This window comes from Oreochromis niloticus, linkage group LG22 (genome assembly GCF_001858045.2).
Source record: "Oreochromis niloticus isolate F11D_XX linkage group LG22, O_niloticus_UMD_NMBU, whole genome shotgun sequence".
In the NCBI taxonomy this organism is placed as follows: domain Eukaryota; kingdom Metazoa; phylum Chordata; class Actinopteri; order Cichliformes; family Cichlidae; genus Oreochromis; species Oreochromis niloticus.
This window is the reverse complement of record NC_031985.2, coordinates 29476714-29490069: the sequence shown is the minus strand read 5'-3', so window position 1 is coordinate 29490069 and position 13356 is coordinate 29476714. Positions and strand designations below refer to the sequence as shown.

At 44.1% G+C, this 13356-nt stretch overlaps 1 protein-coding gene across 5 annotated transcripts in view; it reads left to right on the top strand.

Annotated features, from left to right (window-relative positions):
- Positions 1 to 13356, top strand: part of LOC100707006 (triple functional domain protein) — a 61555-nt gene that overhangs the window by 31297 nt on the left and 16902 nt on the right. For all 5 annotated transcript variants that reach the window (XM_025902267.1, XM_025902265.1, XM_025902264.1 and 2 more), the window contains 22 exons: positions 624 to 755; positions 866 to 1096; positions 1768 to 1890; positions 3218 to 3409; positions 3846 to 4015; positions 6156 to 6330; positions 7136 to 7331; positions 7817 to 7983; positions 8109 to 8228; positions 8334 to 8525; positions 8603 to 8752; positions 8860 to 8974; positions 10397 to 10512; positions 10595 to 10717; positions 10811 to 11005; positions 11089 to 11207; positions 11884 to 11950; positions 12106 to 12215; positions 12317 to 12386; positions 12827 to 12916; positions 13000 to 13092; positions 13193 to 13304. In XM_025902267.1, coding sequence (XP_025758052.1) covers positions 624 to 755; positions 866 to 1096; positions 1768 to 1890; positions 3218 to 3409; positions 3846 to 4015; positions 6156 to 6330; positions 7136 to 7331; positions 7817 to 7983; positions 8109 to 8228; positions 8334 to 8525; positions 8603 to 8752; positions 8860 to 8974; positions 10397 to 10512; positions 10595 to 10717; positions 10811 to 11005; positions 11089 to 11207; positions 11884 to 11950; positions 12106 to 12215; positions 12317 to 12386; positions 12827 to 12916; positions 13000 to 13092; positions 13193 to 13304 — 3058 coding nt within the window. The remainder of the gene's footprint in view (positions 1 to 623; positions 756 to 865; positions 1097 to 1767; positions 1891 to 3217; positions 3410 to 3845; positions 4016 to 6155; positions 6331 to 7135; positions 7332 to 7816; positions 7984 to 8108; positions 8229 to 8333; positions 8526 to 8602; positions 8753 to 8859; positions 8975 to 10396; positions 10513 to 10594; positions 10718 to 10810; positions 11006 to 11088; positions 11208 to 11883; positions 11951 to 12105; positions 12216 to 12316; positions 12387 to 12826; positions 12917 to 12999; positions 13093 to 13192; positions 13305 to 13356) is intronic.

Here is a 13356-nt window from a genome sequence, read left to right as displayed (position 1 = left end):
ACATACATTTCATTTACATATATTTGCATGAATAAAATTCTGAATGTAAGTACTGCGTATGTGTGTTATCTGGTGGTCTTTCTGCCTGTGCTCATTAGTCAGGCCACTATGGAATGATTCATGGCCTTAAAAAGTACACAAACAGAATAGCAGCCAGGGAACATGGGTGGTGAGACTTTTCCGACCTGGAATACTGCCGTCATCAGGCCAGCCTTTCATGTGCGTAAGCTGAAATAGAAAAGGGCATTTTGTTCCCAGAGGTTTTTCCACTCCACACATACATGAAGAGAACAAAGACTTAAAACAAGCTTCTCTTCTGTATGTGATTCCAATTATGATGTCAGAGGTGTTTAAAAGGCAAATCATTAAGATGGAGATATTTCTCAGAGGTCAGTCTTAATGATTGTAATGATGTGCTTCTGGGATGTCACCACAGGCCAATGAGCAGCAGGTTCAGCTATATATAATTCTTCAAATAGAGCTCATGGGCAAAAGATGATTTCTGCAGGTTTACACCCAGGCGATGTCTTTCTATGCTCTGCTGTTTCTGACCCCTGGGAAGAGCGCACAGATGTATACACCACCAGTGTCTCATGTGAACTATGCTTCTCCTCTCGCTGCAGTACATGAGTAATGTGGACTCCTGGTGTAAGGCATGTGGCGAGGTGGACTTGCCTTCTGAGCTACAAGACCTCGAAGATGCCATCCACCATCACCAAGGCCTGTACGAGCACATCACAGCTGCTTACTCGGAGGCAAGTTCACACACATGATGGAGTTAATCTGCTGTCCAGAGGGTAGGATTAGCTTCAGTGGCATTTATCTCTCCGATTCATGTCGAGTTCAAAACACTTTCTAACCTCAGGTGAGTCAAGATGGCAAAGCTCTGCTGGACAAGCTGCAGCGACCTTTGACCCCAGGCAGTGCCGATTCACTGACGGCAACGGCAAACTACTCTAAGGCGGTTCACCACGTCCTGGACATCATCCATGAGGTGCTGCATCACCAGAGACAGCTGGAAAACATCTGGCAGCACCGTAAAGTGCGTCTGCACCAGCGCCTGCAGCTCTGCGTGTTTCAGCAGGACGTCCAGCAGGTACGCACACGTGTCCAGTTTACTGCGTGTATTTTTGTTTATATCTTCATGCATGCGCACATTTGTTCGAGCACACTGCAATTCCTAGGACCGAGCTTAATTGCCAGGGTTAGACATTAATTTGAAAATAGCAGGCTAGGCTTATGGCTAGATGAATACTACACTTAATAGAGGGTTTGATTGCAACCGCAGGCATGTTTCCTATCGACATGTCCTTGAGTTATTTGCTGGAACGATGCACGTTCAGTGCTCACATGTCTCTGTGGATAGGAGCACAGGATGAAGGCCTGAAATAAAAAGGCTTGCTGCAGAATAAAAGCTCGCATACCGTAATCAAATGGTCCCAACATGACAATACCGCTGCACACTGTCCAAAAATCATAGGCATTCCTCAGTGTGTTGACATGGCAACTATTGCTATGGTAACTGAATTGGGTCATATGGCCATGCAGATGCTGTTCATCCTATGAAGGACAAAGTGCACAGAGGGGGAGTGTGCAAAGAAAGACTCAGTGCTGTGGCTCCTGTTAACCGCGCTAATGGTTATTTCTGCCATTCCTTTGCTCTCATGTACAGTTTTGATCATCAACACTTGTGGCACTTAATACCACGTCAGAGCGCCCCCTTGTGGTTTTACACGTTTCACAGTGGGTAATGTGGTCTTTGCACAGGTTTTGGACTGGATAGAAAACCATGGCGAGGCCTTCCTCAGCAAACACACAGGGGTGGGAAAGTCTCTCCACCGAGCCAGAGCTCTCCAGAAACGCCATGAAGACTTTGAGGAAGTGGCACAGGTAGCTTGATTCCTGGCCCTTTTGTCAGGTTTAAGCCAGTGCACCAGTTACTGCATGGGTGGTGTTTTTATTGTTTCTGTGTGCTGTTTTGTCTTCTTCTTTTGCCACTGTAATGTCTTCTACTGTGTTGTCTCCATGTTACTATTAATTTACTATCTTTGGGCATTTCACTATTAGTGAAAGACACTCTGACTCATTATAGTGGGAAAAAATGAAAAAAGTAAAGGTGTGGTGAGGGTTATGCTATGCTAAAGCTTATTAGCTTTAATAATAATACTTTAATTTGTTAATGTAAAATATTAGCTATTTAAGCTAGCAGAGATATTTTAGTTTTTGTTTAAACAGACTTAGTTTCTAGGTTTTATTGTTTGACATTGTTGGTTTTATTAGTTTCAGTGTTAGCTTAACTCTATTTTTTAATAGTTTTTCATGAACAGTATTTGTCCCGGGTAAAAGTTAACTCATTCCCAGCATTTTGTGAAGGTATTTGCCCAAGGTCAGATTTTTACCTTGGTTTTAGTTGTTCAAATCATTTTACAAACTAGATAAGCTCTCAATAGGTTTTTCATAATTTCACACAAATGTAATGTGTAGACATACCTGCTGCACACACAGGTACACAGTCTTGCCTCTGCATGTGCAGCTGTTTGCAGTAAAAATGTCTTTTAATACCAGCTCACCCCGGGACTCTTCAGTTTGGGTTATACTGCCATATATGGTCGAGATGTTTTATTAACCGTACGTTAAAAAAAACAACATCTGTTTACATAAACACTAAGAAGTGGTGTGCACCTGCTACATCTGTGTGTTCCTGCTCTTTGCTTGCATATATTTACCTAACACCTTCAGTTGCTGCATACTATGTTTATATTTTTACAGCAAGCATGTAAAATGTAAAATATTACTTGCATATACTTAAAAATACTATGTTTTGCATTTCTTACAGCTATAATCCTTTTATATTTCCACACTAGTAGTGTAGAATACTCCGACAGCCTCATTAACTTTAACCAAAAAATATCATCAACTTGTTGACATCCCACCCTAACACAGCCATTTGTTTCCGTTTGTTTCTGCGCCTTTTTGTATGTCCCCTTCACCCACTGTCTGTATCTGTTTCCTTCCACTGCCTATTTCTGTGAAGCTCTGCTGTCACTGATTTAATCAGTATACACGTCTTCATATCCTGTTTTTCATTTTTGTCTCTGCCTGTATGATTTCTCTCTCTCTCTCTCTCTCTCTGCCCATCTTTGAAATGCATTGCGCTCGTTTTACACTGCCTTCTTCAGCTAATCCGTCTCCCCCTTTACCTCCGGCCTCGGTGTAGAATACGTACACCAATGCAGACAAGCTGCTGGAGGCGGCCGAGCAGCTGGCCCAGACAGGAGAGTGCGACCCAGAGGAGATCTACCAGGCCGCCCACCAGCTCGAAGACAGGATCCAAGACTTTGTTCGCCGCGTGGAGCAGCGCAAAGTCCTGCTGGACATGTCTGTCGCCTTCCACACGCACGTCAAAGAGGTGGGCAGGAGGGATGACATAATGTTGAAGTGGATGGTGGGCTGCGTGTGTGTGTGGTTGAGAGCTTTCACAGGGCTCTCTGAGCAAGAGGGAAATAATTACCAGGTGAAATGTTTATATTTTGTGTTTAATGGACTTAGTCAGAGAGCAATTAACGTTGTTCAAACTGGTGAGAGGACTTGGTCAGTAACTATACTGTCCTCCCTTTAGGTTCTGATACTGCCGTTTGTATCAGAAAGAGGTGATAAATGTATGGCGGATCCTGTCCTGTGGTCAGGGCGAGAACATGAGTGTTGACCAAAAAGAGGTGTCACACAGGCTCATGTATATGCAGTGTATGAGACTTACCAGAAACCCGGTGGATAAACCATTAGACTAGTTTACTTGCAATCAAACTGAATAAGGTTTCTAAAAAATCTGACATCCCTTCTTCTAGTTGTGGACATGGCTGGAGGAGCTCCAGAAGGAGCTGCTGGACGACGTTTATGCCGAATCTGTGGAGGCCGTCCAGGATCTGATCAAGCGCTTCGGCCAGCAGCAGCAGACCACGCTGCAGGTCACTGTCAACGTCATCAAGGAGGGAGAGGACCTCATCCAGCAGCTCAGGTAGCGCAAATGAGATTGTTTTTCGAGTACGGACTCTCTCAAAACAAAGATGTCCTGATGCAAAAGTAATGCAATCCAACCGATCCTTAAAATCCGTTCAGCTACTAGTAACAGATAATGGTGCACATGTTCTTCCCACGTATATGCAGGGATATTAAAACGTGTCAAGACAAGGAGGGAAGAAAAAAATCATGTCTCCTTATGTAATAGTACTCTTCCCGTGTTTCTCTCAGTTGTAGTTTTGGCAGGTTCATTTAACCGGGGATGAGTTTGGAATTCAAATTTGTGGCGAAAGCTCAAAATATTCAATATGTGTCATTTTGAAGACGTTAATGGCCATGCGTGAAAAGCGACAAAGAAAGCTGAGAGGCAAGGAGGAGGTGTTGGAGAAGAGGATTCAGTTGACCCTCATTATCCAGCTTTATTTTTATGCAGAGGACGTTCCAGTTCCCCCCCAGTTTTTTCCTCTTTCTTTCTCTCCATTGCTCGCTCTCCACGGTGTATTGGCTCCACGGTGGAGTCTTACATAACACTGCTTTTAAAAATGCGTGTCCAATGGTGTGACACTCTCCCCAGGAGGGAACTGTAACTCCACACACCTTCTGCTAACGACTAGGAGTGCACCCGCTGCACAGATCAACCAACGCAATCAGCCAATCAGAACAAACCTGACTTCCGATTCTTTGCTTACTCATATTTAGCCTCTCAAAAACTGTCGTTTGCATGTTTGTGCATCATACGTGTATCTGTGAGACTGATGAGTCAGAATCTGTATGAGCTGCTTCACTTTCGCTCTCTCTCTTCTTAAACAAAAATATATGCATCTTTGCAGACCCCCTTGCCCACGCTACATGTGAGCTTTAGCGATTTAGGCCGTTTTAATTTTTTATAAATTTGAATGATTGGCATCTGGTTGAGAGTGAGAGCTGTGAAAGACTGGGACTGGGTCCACAGTTGCCACTGATTTATTCACCTCTTGTAATAAATACTTCATTATTATTTTTTCTAGCTCTAAAATCCCTGAAAATATGCAAAAGTCCTTCTCTTTACAAAGAGATTAGGAGGTTCTGTAATTTTGTGGAACCAGCTCCCAGTTTGGGATCGGGACACAGATGCTGTCTGTGCTTTTCAGGTGACACTAACCCCCACTTAGTTACACTGTAATAGTCCTAGGCTGCTGGGGGCTTCCCATGATCCAGGTTCACTCTCAGTGTGTTCAGACACCTCTAATCTCCGGCTCTCTTTCGTCCCATCTCCCTCCCCTCACCCTCAACTGGTCACGGCTCTGATCGTGGTTTTGGTTCTGCTGGATTTTTCTTCCTGTTAAACGGGAGTTTTTCCTTTCCACTGTTGCCAAGTGCTTGCTCACAGAGGGTCGTCTGATTTGTTTATTCAATTTAATATTCACATTAATTAACACTTCTGTGCAGGTTTAATGTTTTGTCTTACTTTATGAAGATCCCAGCTTGATGGATTAAATGCACAACTTCAGTTTTCCTTTGTGGTGAAACGGTAAAATATATGTTGCTATTTTTGGCTCCAGTGCTGTTATGGACTAGAAATCTTTCTCATTAAGTAATGAAATCCATTTAAGACTTTAAGATTTCAAAGACTGAATATATTGTCACAAAAATGAAGGACAAAGGGAACCAAAAAAATCTAATAATGAGTCATAAATAATAATGAATCATGTTAAAGTGGACACATTGGGGTTTCCACATTTTCTGCTAATATAATGCACTGTCACGATGCTGGGTGCTCCTATTAAACATGGCCACAGTTTTAAATGTGTGCATTGAATATGTAATTCCTCTAATACAGCGTCTCAGTTTCTTCTGCTCTGTGTGGTGTAAGTGAGCGGACATCCCAAATATTGTCCCCTTACAAACATAACTGGCACAGAAGTCTCACTCGGGAGTCATTCAACCCTCCTGTTTAAGAGGGGCAGCCAATCAGAAGAAGGAAAACATAAAGCTGCTTGTGATCTGCGTGAACCAAAGCCTGATATAAGACAGTATATCGGCACCATGGCTCTCCCTGTTGTGCTGCGGTGTCCCTTTAAAGCGGCTCTGCGCCCGTTGTTTTTATGGTCAGCACTGCATCACGTGGTTTAATAGCCGTTTGTGCATTTGTGTTGCAGGGACTCCGCCATCTCCAGCAACAAGACGCCCCACAACAGCTCCATCAACCACATCGAGAGCGTCCTCCAGCAGCTGGATGAAGCCCAGGCACAGATGGAGGAGCTCTTCCAGGAGAGGAAGATCAAACTGGAGCTCTTCCTGCAGCTCCGCATCTTTGAGAGGGATGCCATTGATGTGAGTCCTCATAGGTGGATTTTTAGCTGTAAATGGTTCAGCTACAACTGATCAGTGTCAATTCTCTCTCATCAGATATTTGAATGCTTCCCCTGTACCCTTAATAACGAATTATTGACTATTCTAATGATCGTTAGAATAGTTTCTGTATTTTTTCCAAGGTTAGACTACCCTCGCTAACTGCTGATGCAAACCCAGTCATTTTATTTGATAAGCAGGTCTGAAATGCGACACAAACTGCTCCCTTCATAAAAGAGCTTCAGTGCTCACTCCTAGTAGCCTTTCAAGAGGTAAACATTAAAAGAAAGGGGAGGAAATTAGGACATCAAACGCTGTCAAGACGGGCGGAGGAGAATTGAACTGTTCTCAGTGACAGCCCAGTTATCTGCCATTATAAGAATGTTTAAACAGTCTTAAGCAAACTGTAGAGACCTGATGTCCACAAAGAAGGAATGCAGAAGCACTAGAAACCATTTTTTGTAGCTAAGCAACAATAATCCCTCGATAGCTCTGAAAATGAGGTCACGGGTGCTTCAAGTACAAAGACGCTTGCGTGTGGACACAGAATCGAACAGCCTGTGCTTCTGTTTTAAATGTATAAGTGAAAATGTGCTGTTCACACGTTTAAATGCAAAAGTATTTTTCATTTAGAATTAATGATATTGGAAGAATAATGCGTGTAATTTGTATGAAAAACATCTACCCACGCAGCATTGTGCCTTAGTGCAGCAATCTCACAGACTCGTGACTCACTAATGCTACTCTATACTATGCTTCCTTTAAATTCAGTCTCTTCCCTCCTCAGATCATCTCTGACCTGGAGTCGTGGAACGAGGAGTTGACAGGTCAGATGAATGACTTTGACACGGAGGACCTGACGCTGGCCGAGCAGAGGCTCCAGCACCACGCTGACAAGGCCTTGACCATGAACAACCTCACCTTCGATGTGATCCACCAGGGCCAGGAGCTGCTGCAGTATGTCAACGAAGTCCAGGCCTCCGGTGAGTCCGCTCCTCAGACTCCATTATTTTTTAGACATTTTCTTATTACCAGTTCTTCATCTGCTCTTAAGTGCTGTAAAGTAAAACTGTGGAGGTGTTTGACTGTCGCCCGGTGGCCTCCCTCAGACCTCGGTCATCTTCCATCTGAGGGTGTAGTCAGGATGTAGCTCATGTTGGCTGCTGCTGCACAGATTTCTGTGTTGGCTACGTTAGTTTTAATATTGATGCTGTGTAGGTGTCGCGGGTCAGATTCAGTCAGCGTTTGTGATGAGAGGCACCCACTCACTAACCATAATAACTCACCTGTGATCTCACATGCTAATAGGTGCTCTGTAAAACAGCACAAGGAATGGTTGCGCCATGCCACGTGTATTAAACATGAGTTTGAATTGATGCACACGTGACTGATAATTAAGACTGTCAGGGAAGTTATTTGACTTGCTCCTCCGCACCACGTCCTATACGGCTACGTGTCTTCCATGCAGGTGTGGAGCTGCTGTGCGATCGGGATGTGGACATGGCCACGCGGGTTCAGGACTTGCTGGAGTTCCTTCACGAAAAGCAGCAAGAGCTCGATTTAGCAGCTGAGCAGCACCGCAGACACCTGGAGCAGTGTGTCCAGCTGAGACACCTGCAGGCAGAAGTCAAGCAGGTAAAATGCCTGGTCACATACCTGCAGCAAGGCGCCATCTGCAGGTTAAACAGGTTCAAATGGCAGAATACCAAGAAATCTGCAAGTTCTGTGAGGAAAAAGCTCTCTCTGTCTGTCTCTTACAGGTTCTGGGTTGGATTCGTAATGGCGAGTCGATGCTGAATGCTGGTCTGATAACAGCCAGCTCCCTGCAGGAAGCTGAGCAACTGCAGAGGGAACACGAACAATTTCAGCATGCTATTGAGGTAACAGAGTTTGTGTTATCCCATCAGCCTGTTTGAAACTAGATTTCTTCTCTTCTTTGACTAACTGTAACCATGATCTTTTCCCCACCTCTCCCCTTTCTGCAGAAAACACACCAGAGTGCCCTGCAGGTTCAGCAGAAGGCGGAGGCTCTGCTTCAGGCCAACCACTACGACATGGACATGATCAGAGACTGTGCCGAGAGCGTGGCTTCACACTGGCAACAGCTCATGCTGAAGATGGAGGACCGACTCAAGCTTGTCAATGCCTCCGTCGCCTTCTACAAGACCTCTGAACAGGTATTAGAGAAGAGTTAGCTTTACCGTCTCCTCGACAGTCCACACAAACACCACTGACTGCACATTTCTCTCAACAGGTGTGCAGTGTGTTGGAGAGCTTGGAGCAAGAGTACAAGAGAGAGGAGGACTGGTGTGGAGGAGCTGACAAACTGGGACCCAACTGTGAAACAGACCACGTCACCCCCATGATCAGCAAGCACCTGGAGCAGAAGGAGGCCTTCCTAAAAGTAACACACACACTCCCACACACACAGAGAATGAGTCAGAATGAAAGGGGAGCAAAGCTTTAACTCACACTTCTGATCTTACTGTGCGTGTTTTACGTTGTAATTAGGCGTGCACGCTGGCAAGAAGAAATGCGGATGTCTTCCTCAAGTACATGCACAGGAACAGTGTTAACATGCCTGGGATGCTGAGCCACGTCAAAGCACCAGAACAGCAGGTCAAAAGTGAGTATAAGCAACACGTTAAACATCATCCAGACTTTCTAATCAACAGCCTCGTTAGCCCTCATTTTGATAAAGTCCAGCAAAAGTTGGTTTTACCTTTCATTTGAATTTTAATCACACTGACACATATTTAATAAGGCTGCGTGAGACATAAGATGGACACCAACTGTGCGCTCACTTCTCGCCTTGACACTAGAAGAAAATGAATGTTTGGTTTTTTCCCCTGCAGTTGAAGTGGAGGCACTAAAACACCATAAACAGACAAATTTGAACTAACCGAGATTTAAACTGTGTGCTCATTTGAGCCGTTGATGCATTGTGGGAGGTTGCTGCAGAGACGTTGTACTTATTTGATTTGATTTGATTCCAGAGGCTGAACCTTACCTCTGCTGCTACACTGAGCACTGAGATCACTGGAGCCAGTTCAGTTGAGCAGCTGTACTAGATGCACTTTAGGGGTAAAAGTACTAAATAAAAGCAACTAAATACAAGAACACGAGTGTGATGTTGTAATAGGATGGTGCTGTTGCAACAAGTCACAGAGCGATGTCGCCGAGCGCATAAGCGTCACGAGCTCTCTGCTGACAAAAAAACGTGCTGAGCAGCTCCTGTAGATGTGACGCTGCAATAGGATGGCACTGTTTTTGGATCTTGGTGGGAAGATTCTACAGTTTATGTTTAATGTTCAGTTCTGAAAGAGATCGACCAACGGTGCTGCCTGCACCTTTGTTGATATTGTTACATGTGAATTAATGTTATAGTAACTGTAAATAATTCACTCGTGCAGTCAGTCATCTAGTCTCTCTGAAGATGGACCTCCTTCAGATTTTTCCACCATTGTTTAAAAACATAAAAATTCTGTCAGTGGTGGAAAATAATCTGTTACACGGCTGCTGGTTCAGTCTGCATTTGTTCCTCCATATTAGAATTAAGAAAAATTCAGGATTAAGAACATTAACAGTAAACAAACAGACACAGTTTAATTCAAACTAAACTCAGAAACTAACTGAAACTAAACTGAATTGAAAAAAAAAAAAAAAAACATTAAAAAGTATTCAAATGAAAAAATATTTAAGTAAATATAGGCACTCAAAGATGATGACAGTATATGAAAAGTGCTTGTGATGTGAACAGAGGAGTCCAAACACTCTGAAAGACTCCGATAACTGGATAAATGATCAAAACCTCCGGCTCCTAACGTTTGAAGTTGGAGCAGAGTGTAAGTAAAAAGATTACTTACAAACATGTTTGGCACACCGCAGGTGGTGCTGGGAAAACCTGACCCAGCATGGTTCTTACTACATCAAGTGAGCACTTTGCACTGTGGCTGCAGGAAGGTTCTGTAACAAACTGGTTTGTTGTTTGTTGTTGGTTTGATTTTACCTTTGGGGTTAAATTTCTTTCTCCCTGTTTTGTGTGTAGACATCCTTAATGAGCTACTGCAAAGAGAGAACCGCGTTCTCCACTTCTGGACGATGAAGAAACGCAGGCTGGATCAGTGCCAGCAGTACGTGGTGTTTGAACGTAGCGCCAAACAGGTACGCAAAGCACACGCTGCAATTTTACAGCGACACATCTACACACTCTGCTTATGACAAACATCCTCTGTGTGTTTTTAAGGCTCTGGAGTGGATTCACGACACCGGGGAGTTTTACCTGTCCACACACACATCCACAGGCTCGAGTATCCATCACACGCAGGAGCTGCTGAAGGAACATGAGGAATTCCACATCACAGCCAAGGTTGGGCTCGCAAGCGCGCGCACAGAAACCTCGTGTTGATGTTTGCATGCATGTGCGTGAGGACCACATTGGCTCTGTTTCTCTCCTCCTTAGCAAACCAAGGAGCGTGTGAAGCTGCTGATCCAGCTGGCCGATGGTTTCTGCGAGAAAGGCCACAGTCATGCAGGGGAGATCAAAAAATGGGTGACAGCTGTGGACAAGCGCTATCGAGACTTTTCGCTGCGCATGGACAAGTACCGCTGCAGTCTTGAGAAAGCTCTGGGCATCTCCTCCGACTCCAACAAGGCGGTGAGTACTCAGGTTTTTTGCTAGGCAGCTGCTCGCTCTGTACCCCGAAACCTAAACTTTCACTTTGCTTCTCTCCGTGTCAGAGCAAGGATCTGCAGTTGGACATCATCCCAGCCACGGCTCCAGGGTCAGAGGTCAAGCTGAGGGATGCTGCCGCCCATGAGCTGAATGAGGAGAAACGTAAATCTGCACGCAGAAAGGAGTACGTTACCACCTCCTGCTTTATAATATCAGAACAACAGAAGAATTAATAGATGAAGAATAATTCTTATTTAGCAAATTGGCAAGTGCTCCAGGTTATGCCTGAAGAATTGTTTAGCATTTAGTAGTTAAAAGCTCCTCATGTGAACCATCTTTGTTGTACGTCAGCAACATTTTTCCCCACTTGTTGAAAAATGTTTTATTACCCCAAAGCACTCAGAGTTAACAGACTATGAGCAGGTTACCTGCCAGTGTCCCTGTCCACAGCAGTGTCAGCACTGAACCTGGTCAATAGCTGGAAGAGGAGCTCAGTGTAAATGTATATACATAATGAACCTGCTTGATTTACGCTCCTCCGTCCGGCCTCTTCTCTGCTGTGCCAGCACAAAAACTGCAGACTGAACCATCGAGCTGTGGCTCAGAACAAATGAGTGGACGGACACAGTCCAGGAAAAAGCGCCTGCATCATTTTTATATGAGCGGCACAAATCACGAGCATGATTTCCGTCATTCATAGCTTGCTTTATGACCACGTCTTATGGCCCATAAGTCATCGTTCATTAATGTAAATGAATGAAGTCGACAGGCTGAAAGGGAGCTGCTTATTTATCACTGCGTGAACAAGGATGATATGAAAATTGCTAATTTGTGTCGCTGTGTGTTTTGTGTGTGTTCAGGTTCATCATGGCAGAGCTGATTCAGACAGAAAAAGCCTACGTGCGAGACCTGCGGGAGTGCATGGATGTAAGTTCAACTTGTCAACCCACCAGTTAACCTGCTTAGTGTCGGAGTTGTGCAACAACTTTTCAACAAAATTTAAAAGTCTTTCAGAATCCTATTATGAAAAATAAAAACATTATTATTCTTATAGTTATGATCTCCTCTTTCCTCCATTGCAGACCTACCTGTGGGAGATGACCAGTGGAGTGGAGGAGATTCCTCCAGGGATCCTCAACAAGGAGCACATCATCTTTGGAAACATGCAAGACCTTTATGAATTCCACCATAAGTAAGAAACATGTCCTCCTTCCACTATTTATCATTTTTAGAGAAAGCTCTAATCTTTTCTTCTGGTCTCTCATCTTTCTGTCTCTTTTTTTTTTCCATCAGCATCTTCCTCAAAGAGTTGGAGAAATATGAGCAGCTACCAGAGGATGTTGGGCATTGCTTCGTCACATGGGTATGTATTATTGTGTCTTACAGAGAAATTTATTTTGTACTGTGTACGTGTGCATTTAGATTTCTAAGTAATGCATATAAGCTTTTTTATACTCCTGGCTCAGTATGATATCATGTCAGGAACATAGCGCTGGCTGTTAGCACAGAAGCCCCACCCACCTGCTCTTCTAACCTTCTGTTTACAAGGGGTAGCCAATCAGAAGAAGGCTGGCTTAAAGCAAAAAGCAAAAGGCTTGTTTCAGAAAGAGAAACATAAATTAAGGTTATTTTGAACAGTGGCTCTGCAGACATATTCCCAGCAGTGTCCAAAAATTAAAAAATGGAGCTGAAAATGAGCATCAATGGTCCCTTTAATATTTCTGGATGTAAGAAAAATGGTTCATAAGCGGAGATGTGATGAGTATTAATTTTTCATCGTCATCTGTTTCTTTCTTGTTCAAGGCCGATAAGTTCCAGATGTATGTGAACTACTGTAAGAACAAGCCGGACTCCACCCAGCTCATACTGGAGCATGCTGGCAACTACTTTGATGTGAGTACCACCTCTGATCACTGAGATGAGACTGAATGTCAGTCACGTACAGTCACCTCACCGTTCTCCTCTGTTAATGACAGGAAATTCAACAGAGGCACCGACTGGCCAACTCCATCTCATCCTATCTGATCAAGCCAGTGCAGAGAATCACCAAGTATCAGCTCCTGCTGAAGGTAAGCCACCACAGCAAAAAAACAGAAAAAAACGAGATGCTTGTGATGAGCGTCTCCATGGTTCCTGTTGTCATGGTTTCTGTGCCCGCGTCCTGTTTAGGAGCTGTTGACGTGCTGTGAAGAAGGTAAAGGAGAGATCAAGGACGGCCTGGAGGTGATGCTCAGTGTTCCCAAGAAAGCCAACGATGCCATGCACCTCTCAATGCTGGAAGGTCAGCCATTGATTCTGTATTTGTACTATTAGCTTTAATTTCACAGCAAACC